The following is a 13,257-nucleotide window of genomic DNA, read 5'->3' as shown; positions in this document are numbered from 1 at the left end:
TGGTTGTAGTCAAACAGCCTCTAAGCACCCAAGGTTGGGAACCCCCGGTAAAGCAGAATCTTGATCAGAAGTTCATTTGAAGGGAGAACTTCTATGAGGATGGGAGTAAGGACAGCCTGCCCCCACCCCCGATCCTCATTTTCCAAAGTTAACGTCTAACAACTCCCATTGCAACAGCCACTGTGTTCTCCAAGCCTCTCTCTTGGTTTTGAGCTAGCAAACAGGGTGTGTGCTTGTGTGATATTCCTCTGGGGGCAGGGGAGATTTGGCCCTGGAACCTGCAGTTGCTGATCTCGTCCAAAGGAGCCCCATGCCATACAAAACTAAATCATGCTGCTGCCACAGGTATACCTTCACCATCATGCCTCACAAATTGAGATCATCACACGTGTTTCTGTGTCTCTCCATCTCTCCTGTGGAGGCTTGATACTGAACAAGGTGCAGCTTCCACAGCTTCCCAGGATTTTATATATGAATGCATTTGGTGTTTTTAATTCGTGCCTTCCTTGCAAACCTGTTCCACATGGTGCTGTTCTGTGGGTTTAATCATGGCCTTAATTCTTCCAGGACCATGTGCAGAGGAGATAATTCGATCCTAGGACAGCTGAAAGCCGAGAGTAAGTGCTTTGCTTGGCTCTCCTTGTGCTGCTAACTGTTGGGCCTCGAGGACACTAAACTTTGATTGATACGCCATAAAGCACACGTTAGCTGGTGTAATTGCCGGATTGTATAACCAGTAGCGCAGGAGGCCTCAATTATGTCAAGGAGATCTTCAAAATAAAGAAAACAAAGTAGCAAAACAACATCTGGGTGTCTGACAGAACAGAAGAAAGCTGCTGTTTTTGGCATCCCTTTGGATGCAGCTCAACGTGCTTTTTGGTTTCTTGTTTTCTTAATGCCATTGCAGTGAGCAGTTTGCTTTGGCTGGATCATGTGGGACATGGTTAGAAATGGGATGGAGTTTGGATTGTAGGCTGGGAATGAGGGATGTTGGAATTCCAAACCATCATTGCTTTATAGGGTGGACACCCAGTCAAAGCAATATTTAGGCCAAACTTCATGTTACGCCAACATCAAGACTAATGAAGCGCTGATTCTGTGTGAGACAGGAAACACAGATAGGAAGCTGCCGCCTGCAACTAAGTAAACTATGCTTAGTAGTAACATATAAGCAAACCTGGCAGTATGTGGAACTGCAGCCATTCTCAAACTGTAGCAGCAAGGGCACTCCTTAAACAAACAAAAAGTACTCACAAGCCACCCTGAAATCTAGCTAAGAGACAAACCTGTCATACTTCTTATCCAGGGAGTCAGGGACCCAGGACTGGCAGACCAAAAGAAAGAATCTCCTAAGAAGTAGGGTATCAGGGGCCACCTAATAACATTATTGTTGCTAGTTCAATCTCTATGGCTTCATTTATTTATTTATTTATTATTATTATTATTATTATTATTATTATTTCATTATTAATTTATTTATTACTTATTATTATATATTGGCCCAGATGATGCACAAGGCAACATCATTGGCATTCCCAGTTGGCTAGAAAGGCTGTGTATTTGGAAATTTCGCATAAGAGGGTGTTGTGCAACTTCTTCAAGCAGTGCACCCACACTTGCACAATTGAACTTATGTACTTTCTACCAGCAGGACCAGCTTCCACATGTACAGCAGCGCCAGTCAATTGGGAACGCCAGTGCTTCATTGGAGTCATCATTATTAAGAATATCTATGTACTGCCTTTCAGTAGAAGAATTCTCAAAATGGCTAACATAGAACAAATGAATAAGATGACTCCCTATCCCCACAGATCTCATAATCTAAAAAGAAATATAAGGTAGATACTAGTGATGACCACTGGGGGGACTCTGCTGAGTTGAATAGGGACAGTTGCTCTCCCCCTGCTAAATATAAAATTTACCACTTCAGAAGGAGCATTTTTGCCTTTTTAGTAGTTGTTGTTGCAACTTCTTAGGGCTGCATATGTAAGCCTATACAGCTAGATATATCCAATAGCGATATCAAATCTGATATCAGCAATCTCTGGCATATCAGGAATAATTCTGATCCCATGCAGGGAAGCCTATATCGGATTGAAATTATCAGAATGGCTTTCAGAGTATCCTAAAAAATATTGGAATATCATATTGGAAAATAGTTGCAGAAATGCATATTGACATCTGGAACCACTTCCAGCCATTCTAGCCACCACCACCCCCATCACAGCTGCAATAACTGTTCTCTGAGCATTTTTTTCTCTTTCCTTTTGGTTTGACAAGGTGCTTTTGCACACCCTCACTACTGCAAAAGGAAGAAAACAATACAGAAATCCTTTTGAAGTAGCACAGTTGTGCAAGAGCACTTTTTCAAACAAACAAAAACACATCTATGGGGAAAAGATAAAAATTCAGAACATGGTAGTGGCTGGTCAAAGGGTTCTGAAAACTGGCACACAGGTAGAGGGGCATGGCGGGACTCTATGTATTTAATCAGTAAGTCTATTGATTTTAATGATTTTTAAAAAATATTAAGCCAAAATCACACTAACAGAGAATGGTGGCAAAAAAATAGCTCCACATCCAAGAATCACAGTGATTTCTGTTTTGTTTTCTTCCATTTATTTATTTATTTATTTGCATATTTTTATTTTTACATATTTAGTAGCAGTAGTCGTGTGTGCAAGAGTACTTTTTGAAACCAAAAGAGAAGAAAAAAGCTTAGAGAACAGTTATTGCAGCTGTCATAAGAGGGAATTTTTATTTTTATCGGATTTCCAATCAGAAATACCAATACCAATATTTTTAAGGATCCTCATGTTCATTTACAATATTTGTAATATTGGATCTGATCTGATGTTTCCCAGCATGCACAGGTCTAACAATAAAATGGTTTGCTCCTCCAGCACATGTATTGTTCCTAAAGCCCATCTGTTACCCTTTCTTTTCCTTCACCACTTTTCCATATCAGTTGGAGACCAGTGGATTAATTATATTTCATTCTGTGGGCTTCGAACCTACTCTGAGCTGGAAGGGAAACTCGTCACAGAACTGATCTATGTTCACAGCAAGCTGATGATTGTCGACGACCACACAGTCATCATTGGTGAGTAAGAAATATGCCAAATATATATACTTTTAGTTCTTCAAAAGAAAATACTGCTGCAGATTTCTTGGGGTCAAACCCTAGGACTTGCAGTGCCATGGAAGGATTGCTGGTGAATTGTCTCCCTATTGCTATGCAAGGTCCTGGTTTGCTATGCAAGTTTTGCTATTCTGGTCCTCTGTGCAAGGTCCTTTGCTATGCAAGGTCATGGTTTGTATTTGGATGGGTGACTACATGTGAGCTCTGTTTGCAGTAAGACATTCCCCTTAAGGGATAGGGCTGTAGCTCAGTGGTTGAGTATCTGCTTGCATACAAAAGGTTCCAGGTTCACTCCCTGGCAGGTGGGGTACTGTAAGTGCTACTTACATCCACACTTCATTCGTTAGGATGTCAGCCTTTGTTTATATATAAACTAGCTTTAAGTGCTCAGCATTGCTCGGGCTTATGGTGCGAGTGTCTCTTTGTTATTACCTCCATATCCGTTTTGTGGCTATACCCATTGTATATCTGCCTGTTTGTGCAAGGTGGTTGTCAGGGTTCCTGGGTACCCTATGTTACTCGTAGGGTCACTTGGTGCGGGTTTCTCTTTGTTATTGCATCCATAGGTTTTGTGGATATACCCATTGAATATCCGCCTGTCTGTTGTCAGGGTTCCTGGGTACCCTGCATTACTCGGAGAGTCCTAGGCAGTCACTGTGCCAAGTTTGTTGCCGATAGCTCAAAGGGCACGGGAATGCATAGGGGACAGACAAGCAGACATTCACATTTATAGAGAGAGCGAGATAGGGCTGCCTAGCCTGAAGCTCGTAGTTGCAACGGAGAGTGGTGAGAGATATAGTCCAGCAACAGCTGGAGAGACTCAGGTTGGCTGCCCCTAATATATAAATTGCCTAAAATGGCTAGGTACTGTGCAAAAAAATAAAAACAGAGCACATCTGGCTTGCGATCTGAAGAATATAGAAATTAATCATATGACTCTGACTGAAGTCAGCCTTTTCCAGTCTATTCCAGAGTGAACAGAGCTACTGAAATTACTTAGCAGTTGTAAAGTAACATCCCTTACAAGTCATACTGAAACTGCTGTCTCCTCTTTTGGTTACCAGAGAAACGATGGCACACACCTTGAATGAGACCATTTTGCTTTGCTTGTTTTAACTAAAAGATGTTAGTAATGGTTGATAAAGAAGTTCCCATTTGTCCCTTGCCATGAAGGCCTTCTTCAGGGAACAGTGCCCATCTGGCTCATATCAAGCTTGGATTCTGCCTCCAAACTTCAGCAACTTGTCATCTGTTCCTCAAAATATCTATCTATCTATCTATCTAGAGAGAGAGAGAGAGAGAACGAACATGCTGTGAAATTTGGATGCTTCATTCTGACATGTGTGCTCCGTAAGCTTCTTTTGCAAGAGATGAGGGGCTAGGAAAATGTCAAGAATAAACCGTCTCTTTCTCTCCATTTCTCTCTCCTAGTAGAGGTTGCAAAGGACAAAACTCTTTCCACTCCTTTATCCTGAAACACGAAGCCAACCCAGTCTGTTACTTTCCAAAGAGCTTCCTGTTACAGTTTTTTTATTTATGTATTTATTTATCATATTTCTATACTGCCTGATATGTACATCTCGAGGTGGTGTACAAAATTTAAAACAATATAAAAAGTAAAAACAGGTTAAAAGTCCACAAAACACAATTAAAACAATCTCATAAAAGTTGCTAAAACAAATTGTTAAAATCAGTTCCAGTTACAAGCCTGTGAGAACAGGTGTGTCTTGAGGGTCTTCATGAAAACAAACAGAGGCAATGTTCTTATTTCAACAGGGAGCATATTCCAGAGCCCTGGGGCAGCCACAAAGAAAGTCAGGTCCCGAGTCGCCACTAAACGAGCTGGCAGCACTGGACCTCTCCAGAAGATTGTAATAGGCAGCTGGGTCCATGCCAAAGAATGCACTCTAAATACCCTGCACCCAAGCTGTTAGGGCAGTTCCTGTTGTAATGTTGCAGGGTAGACATTTTGTCTAAGAACCAGGAAACAAATGATCACAGTGGCTGACATCCTGACTAAACAAGTAGCAGTGCACCAGGAAGATGTGCTTGTGCTGGGGAAAGTTGGTTTTGTGTTTTTTTAGTTCCATAACACAGAGTGTGCAGGGTGAAGGGGGTCAATTTTGGTCAATCTCTGCTTTCCCCCAACCAAAAAAATGTCCCTGAGGATTACGCAGCCCTCAAGGACATATTTTTGAGAGGTGCAGGGCATTTCTGGGGGTGGCAGAGAAAGACAAAAAGTACCACCCAGCATGTGTTCTTTTCTGTGCTGCAGTACTCTGGAAGCCTTCTGCAGTATGGATGCATCTTCCCAGTGTGCTGCCACTGGATTAATCAGAATGCCAATCATTGCTATTATTCCTGGCCATGGGTGTAGCGTCTATTGGACAAGGGGGAACAAATGTCCCTCAGCCCAGAGGGTCAGGCTCAGGTTGCACCTTGCCCCCGCTCCCGCCCTTTCCACGCCAGGCACTGCTGGGGCACACAATGGGAAAAAGCGCAATGGAGCTTCCCCACCACCACCACGCTTCCTCCTCCCTCCCAGCAGACCACCCCTCGCTGCTGCTCCACCCCCTGGCTTGGCTGCCATGCAGGAGCCAGGAGCCGCTGGAGGAGGTGCTGCCTGGCCCCAATTTGCCACCACCCCCAGCAGAGGAGGACGGCAATCCCCGGCGGCCTTGCGCTTGGCCCCGGTCTGTGCTGTTGAGTTGGCACTGCTGCGGCCACTCTCTTGCATCAAAAGGCTCACCAAACAGTGAGTCCAAGTGTCGGGGAGCTCAAGGCTTGGGCGAGGGGGCAAGGTTGCCCTGCCCCCTTGCATCTGACATCAGATGCAGGGGGTGTGGCTTGGGGCTCTGGGGCGCACACACGCAATGGAGTTCCCCTGCTTAAACATTGTCCCCTGGGTGCCAGGAACCTTGCTGTGCCCCAGTTCCTGACTCTAGAGCAGGGGTGCACTACTGTGGCCCTCCAGCTGTTGTTAGACTACCATTCCCATCACCCCTGACTATTAGCCGCTGTGGCTGGGGATAATGGGAGTGGTTGTCTAACAACAGCTGGAGAGCCAAAGCTTTGCACCCCTGCCCTAGAGCAGCCTATTTATTTTATCATCTAATATTTTGTAATTTGGGTACCAGAAGTACCCAGAGCAGTATACAGCACGAACAGAAAGTTGATATGATTATTTGTATCGGCACATAAAAAACAACAACACATTAGTGCTTGAGATATGGAGGAAGAAGCTACATCTCTGTATTTCCTACGGGGCTAACCCTGCCGTTAGGCTGGGTGAGTGTGGTGACAGGTTCGGGGTAATGTTAAAAGGCGGCATATGGTCGTTGTTTCCCCCCACCATCTTGGGGGAGCACCATCTGGGTTTCCTGCTTGTGGCTGACCCTAATTTCCAGTTTCAGCAAAGCTGCACGCCTTTGGGTGCTAAAGAAGGCCTAGAGGAGACTGAACTGTAGCACAAGTCCAGCAGCCAGTCGCAGGGATCTAGGTTCTGAGCAATCAGGGATGAGCTGAGATCAAACTAGATGCTACACAGGAGACACATGTAGAAGTCTCCCAATGTTGTTTTAAATAAATAGCATCCACAAAAATTACACATTTGATAGATGGCATGGCAGTCAGGCGTGGGAAGGAGGGAGGTGTGCAAGCCAGGTAAAATCTTGGGGGCTAATAAGTATACAGTCCCAAAGGGCTTCATCCCTTTCTGAATATGGACTTCTAAAATATTAATATCATGTAAGGCTATGTAGGCTTACCACTGCTAACTGAGAAAGGAGGCACCTTTTAAAGTGACGATTCTCTGATAATTAGCAGGGGGAGAGCAACTGTGTCCTTCCATCCCCAGCACTGCATCCCTTCAGTGGTTGTTGCTGGGGCTTGCCATATGGTTCTTTTAGATGTCGAGTCCTTTTGGGACAAGGAACCATCTTATTTTTTATTTATTTATCATTCATTCGATTTATGTACCGCCCTGCCTAATGTGGCTCAGGGCTGTTCACACTAAAATAAAGATTTGTTTACTTTTCTTTGTAAGCCACTTTGAGAACTTTTGCTGGAAAGTGATATATAAATATCCTTAGTAGTAGACTTCAGCTATCCTAAGAGGCAGGACTGATTCCAGGGTTCACACACACTGTCCTCTGTAGCCCCCTCCTACCTGGATGGGCCCTGAAAGAGCTGCTCCACCATCACCACCACCCCAAAGATTATGGGCACAGAGACGGTCTTGAGGTGGGATTAGCAGTGGGGCCTTCTGTGACCCCTGGACCTATGACACGCCGACCCCTGCTAAAAGGGCCCACAAGAATCCATTCCTCCAACACTCCTCATTTAAAAAACAACAACCCAGCAACCATTAATAAACTGCACAATATTTCACATTTTCCAACTTGTGCAAAAAATACTAAATATTGAAAGACACTATTATTGCCACACACATTTCAGTATTCCTGCACTGCTCTTCGGAAACAGCTTGCAGCTACTGGAGATAATAAGCTCTGAACATTTTTTTTATTTGGACTAAGAATTGTTTAACCTTCTCTCGCATGCTGGAGTTTATGAAGCGTGTGGTATTTCCCCCCACTCCTCTCTCCGCTGAGTTATTGGCTGTTTTTATGGGGTTTTGACTCTTTATATTAGGAGGTGCCTTTGTCAGAAAAGCTGTCTTTTCATCTCAAAAACTGTCAGCCTTTAGCAGCCTCGGTTGTTTCAATAATGAGAAATAAATTGATAATGTTCACGAGGCATTTATATCGATTGGCTCTCGGGTGTTCACAAAACGGCAGAGGTAATTCCGTCTGCTCTCTACTGCCTGCTGGCAACAGAAGCGTTTTAAGCTGTGTTGCTACGAAGTAGAGACCCAGAGTGGCCGAATGGATGGCTTTTTGCGAAAGCTGAAGGTGATGCAATAGAAGCATGGCGTTGGTGCCTGTGGCATGAGACGCAGCCCAGTAATCTCTGAAAAACAGATTTGGCAGGGTGTTGTAGCACTCTTGGTAAGAAAAGATGACTAGATACCATGAGGCAAGACAAGACACAGAGGTTCAGCATCTGTCTCTTGCAGAAGGCTGCCTTTATGCAGACACTTCCTTAATATGGTAATATGCAGCTGCCTTATATCAAGTCAGACCTCTGGTCCATCTAACCCAGTATTGTCGGCTCAGTCTTATAGTGATCCTCCAAGGTTTTGCTCATGTTCTACTTGGACTAAAACTCTGCATATTGCTGCCCCTTGTGGCAACCTGCTGCATTGCAGCTGGCTTTTGAGCTTCCGGGCCATGGGCAAGCCCCGCCACATGAGGTCAACCATGGGCTCCCCTGGCAGCAGGAACTGTATAAGAAGCTTCCTGTCTAAGGCAGGCCTTGCCTCACTTTCAAGGACAAGATAAGCCAGGGTGTGGGACGCCAAAAACTGAACCATCAAAAATTAGTAGCAGTAGTTAGGTGCAGACAATTTTTGTTTAATACAGAATTTCAACACGTTTAGAGCATGCACTCTTCATCATGGGGAAAAAGAATCAAGAACTGCATTATTCCAAAACATTGCTAGCTTTGGGATTTTGTATGAAACATCTATTTTCTGCACCTATCTGCTTCTCCTTTTGGGGATAGTTCAGTTTCAAAGACACCTTGATCCTGGTGGATTGTGTCTGTATGCCCTGGCCTGACTACTTGACTTTTCTGGCCTTTGGTTCTGTTCCTGACTTCTGACTTACTGCTTGACCTCCTGGCTTCTAGTTTGTCCACTTAGCTTGACTCTGGGCTCTGTTCCTGACCTTTGGCTTACCACTTGATCCCTGGCTTCTGGTTTGTCTGCCTCAGGGATTCTCAAACTTGGGACCCCAGGTGTTGTTGGACTACAGCTCCCATCATTCCTAGCCCCAATGGCCTTTGGTCCTGAATTTTGTTCTTGACCTATGGCTCGCTGCATGATCCTGGTCTCTCAACCCAGTTCCTGACCCCCAGCATGATTCTGATTCCTGCCTTATCTCTTGCCCCCTGATTCTTGGCTGGTTCTCCCAGTCCCATCTTTGACCCTGCAGCACCCAGAAGCCTCTGCACATGGCTCAGCTTGACAGTTCCAGACTTATGTCTTTTCTGAAGTTGCTACCTAACATACCCAGTCACCAGGGATTGAATCTGGAGGTGAAGACAGAGGGGAAACTTGAGGAGCATAATTCTTTTTGTGGGGAAAGGAAAGGCACTTTTTAGAGGGATAAGAAGAAGTTTAAAAATGAAAATAAAAGGGATAAAATGAAGTTTAGAGGGTTAGATATGGGTTATTACATTTGGATGGGTTCAGTAAAATGGGAGGGGGAATAAGTAGATTGTGTTCAGTTTTCTCTGGTTGATTAACATTCATTCCTAACATAGAATTTAAAATGTTTTGCAATCCAGGAGCACCCCTGACCTATGCCATTGTGTACTTTGGTGCAAGCTGGGAAATGGTTTTGAGATGTATGTTTGGGGCAGAATAACGTGGCTACTTTATTCATACAATGTGTAGTGTTTCTGTGTCTCTCCCACAACAACTTTTCTATTAGGCTCTGCTAACATCAATGACCGCAGCATGCTGGGGAAACGGGACAGTGAGATGGCCATCATCGTGCAGGATTCTGACACCATTCCTTCCATGATGGATGGACAGGAGTACAAAGCAGGAAGATTTGCTCACTCTCTACGTCTTCAGTGCTTTAGGTACCAGTGCCAAAAGCTGCTTAATTAAAACCGGATGAGTATATCTTGCTCAATCTTTGGGTAGCAGAAAGAGGATTAAATCTTATTCCTAAAACACATGTACTAAAGAATAAGCCCTGCTGAACAAAGTGGTTGGCATCAGTTTTCCCTCTAACAGAGATTCCCAGATGTTGTTGACTACAACTCCCAGAATCCCCAGCTGCATTGGCTTTTGGCTGGGGATTCTGGGAGTTGTAGTCAACAACATCTGGGAATTCCTGTTAGAGGGAACACTGGTTGGCATCTTGACTACCAAAGCTGTGGACATGATCAACTAACTCAGTACTGGCACTCGTGGGGGGTGAAGTGAATTCCAATTACTTCCTCTTCCCCAGAAGTGCTGTGTGTCAGCCAAGAATATGCCCGTAAGGGTCAGATGGCTCAGGAATATATTTTCAGGTGACACAGAGGACTTCCAGGCGAAGGGGAGGTTGTCTAAATTCGCCTCCTCCACGGCACCAACACATCTCACAAAGCACTGGCACTGCATTAGGCTGTCAGCCACTGATGCCTAGTTCTGCGTATATGTGCATCAATGAGCACTCCGCAAACCCAGTTTTTAAAATCGTGAGTAGCCGCAGTGCAAGTAGACTTAAAAATGAGTAGACTTAAAAGCAGCCTCCTGGCTTGGGGGTCTCTCCAGTATGCCCTGCGCTCACGCAGGGCATACTGGAGCTTCCGGGGGCCATATGACCCCTGATCATCCCAGCCCCTGCCAGCTCCGTCACGGAGCTGGCAGTTGTGTGGGCAGCCGATCCGGCCACCCAGGGCTGCCACCCTGCTAGTGTGCAAAGAGAGCGGGCTAAGCCCGCTCTCCCCGCTCACCCTCCCCAGCCGGGTCTCTTGGATTGTGAGACCGGCCTCGCAGTCTTTCTGTTTCGATCCGTCCTAAAACTGCAGACAATCATTTTCTTCACATTCATGAGCTTTACATCATCCCCTTTCCTTACCTTGCGGCTACTCACCTTCTCCAAGGTTTGATCGCAGGAAAGATCTCCAAATCTCTCCCAATTTAGCTCCTATTAAGGAGGCATCAGCCAGGCATCCTGTCTGTTAACTCAGGGTTCTCCATCTTGGTTCCCCAGATGTTGTTGGACTGCAGCTTCCATCAGTCCTAACCAACAACATGTGGGGACCCTGGGTTTAGCTCCTGAGTTAACCAGTAGTCTTCCTTACAAAATAATCTTGGGCCTTCCACTGTAACATGTCTGTCTGACTGTCTGTCTGCTCATCTAAGAGCACAGGGTAGCAAACATGGGATTATCCCATTTTATTTTCATAAGGACCCTGATAGGTAGTTGAGGCTGAGTGTGGGTGATTTGCTTTAATAGTCTCTCCCATCTCTGAATTGTGTGGATGTGACAGGAAAAATAGGAATCAGCCATTTTTAATTTGAATGATAGACCCTAAAGATATGCATATTCATGCATTCATGCAATTCTTGCATATTCATCCATGGTAGGGATAGGGCATGCTTGGCATCATTTATGAAAGCACCTTTAATACAGAATGATATGCATGAAAAAACTGTTGCTTGACAACTTGTATCTGGGCACAAAATTGCTGATTTGATTCAGCCTGATTCGCAGCAGTTGATCCCATTTGAAGCAGAATCTTCAGCGCCAGTGGCAAGATACTCCAGTGGCAACGGCTGAAGTCTCTGAAAAGTCTACAGTCCCCAAGAAACTCTGAATCTCTCCCAGAACGGAAGGGTTAAAAAACCCAAAAACCTCTTCCTGGACTCATTTGAAACAGAAGGTGCACATCCAGCCCAGCTGCTTCCTCAATGCCAGGAGCAGTTCACCTCTCCTCCAGCCCAGTAAGTTAAGTCTTGGCAAAAGGAGAAAGCTGCAGAGGCCAAACTGGTTCCAAATCCATTCAGGCCCGAATTCAACCCAGACTATATAGTGGTTTGGTTCATCCAAATTGGGCCAATTTGATTCAGAACTGTTATAGTTAAAGTTATATACCACTTTCCAATATTAAAATAAAAGTTCAGAAAGCAATATATATAACAAAAGAAAGAACATATTGTAGTAGTCCAGGCGTCTTGCTACCATAAACAGTTTCTTGTCTTTCTTCTTTTTTGCTACCTGCAGGTTTTTGTTTTTTGTTGGGGGTTTTTTGGACCATTTCTTTATTCTTCTTTTGCTAGCTTGACCTCTCTTTGCAGTAGGAAAGGAACAAATGCCACTTTGCTGGGAGCACTTAACTGCCACCCTCTTTCATTGATCGGAGGTGGTGTTGTCTTTTGTTTTAAGGGGAATTGGTTCAATCAGAGAATCCATCTGCTCTGCAGCGCAGTGATTTTCTCATTGGGAGAAAAAGACCTTTCTCTGTGTTCCATCTGGATGCTTTTTTTTCTAACGGAAAGAGGAGAGAGGAGAAAAAAACCAGTTAAGGCTGGCAGAATATTCTGGGGAGAAAACTGTGGCAATCAAGCGGAGAGCTCACGCTTTAGGTTTATCAAGTGCAAAGGGCACTTTGGTGGGAATTTGGAAGCACTATTTCTGGGCCACTTCACATATGCCTTAGCCTTTCCTACGAGGGTGTAAGAAAAATCGTGGCTTGTGCAAAAATCCACACAAGTGTCTATTCTGCAGCACATGCAGCAAAATAATCACAGCATGTTCATATGTAACGGTACCCAGGGGGTGTCCTTCCCACACCATCAATGTGAGAGGGGAACTTGTATACAAAGAGGTCTTCAGATCTTCTGATCACCTGTGAGGTGCTTCAGGTAATTTTGGTCCTTGTTTAGCTGTGCACCTGAGGACCAAACAAGACATGATGGTGGGTAGGAATCTCTCATCAGAATCTCCTGTGATTTTGTTAAAACAGTGAATAGCAGTTGTGGAGGAAGACGTGATTCAGATAGAGAGTGTTGCTGGGGGATAAAGGTCTTAATTTGGCCCCATAGAGGGAAACATTTAGGTGTGATAAGAGTGCCTGTCTGTTTCCCCCCCTCAGAGGAAATAGTGCATTGCAGGAGATTTTAATCAGTGCAGGCAGGGTATCTCATCCGCCCTAAAACCACAGCCCCCCCCCCTCCGACCGCTGCTATTAATGATTTCAAAAGCCATGGGAAATCCTCTGTACCAGGGGTTCTCAAGCTTGGGTCCCCAGATGTTGTTGGGATACAACTCCTGTCATCCCCACAGCCACATTGGCCTTTAGCCATTGTTGCCGGGGGTGATGCAAGTCGTAGGCCCAGAACATCTGAGGATACTGGTTTGAGAACCCTGGTATTCATGGATTTCCATACCCAGTTTGACCCTGGGAAAGAGCTTGTATGAGCTGTATACTCTTCATAACTTTCTCTCTGATTGTAGTATGGGAGTGTATATTGGGGCCAACCAGGCCCTCAT

At 44.8% G+C, this 13,257-nt stretch overlaps 1 protein-coding gene across 2 annotated transcripts in view; it reads left to right on the top strand.

Annotated features, from left to right (window-relative positions):
• Nucleotides 1-13,257, top strand: part of PLD1 (phospholipase D1) — a 174,893-nt gene that overhangs the window by 149,243 nt on the left and 12,393 nt on the right. For both annotated transcript variants that reach the window (XM_053307830.1, XM_053307831.1), the window contains 3 exons: nt 568-617; nt 2,969-3,103; nt 9,697-9,850. In XM_053307830.1, coding sequence (XP_053163805.1) covers nt 568-617; nt 2,969-3,103; nt 9,697-9,850 — 339 coding nt within the window. The remainder of the gene's footprint in view (nt 1-567; nt 618-2,968; nt 3,104-9,696; nt 9,851-13,257) is intronic.

The sequence above is a fragment of the Hemicordylus capensis genome, chromosome 3 (assembly GCF_027244095.1).
Source record: "Hemicordylus capensis ecotype Gifberg chromosome 3, rHemCap1.1.pri, whole genome shotgun sequence".
Lineage (NCBI taxonomy): Eukaryota > Metazoa > Chordata > Lepidosauria > Squamata > Cordylidae > Hemicordylus > Hemicordylus capensis.
The sequence above is the reverse complement of the archived record's forward strand: the minus strand, read 5'-3'. Positions and strand labels throughout refer to the sequence as shown.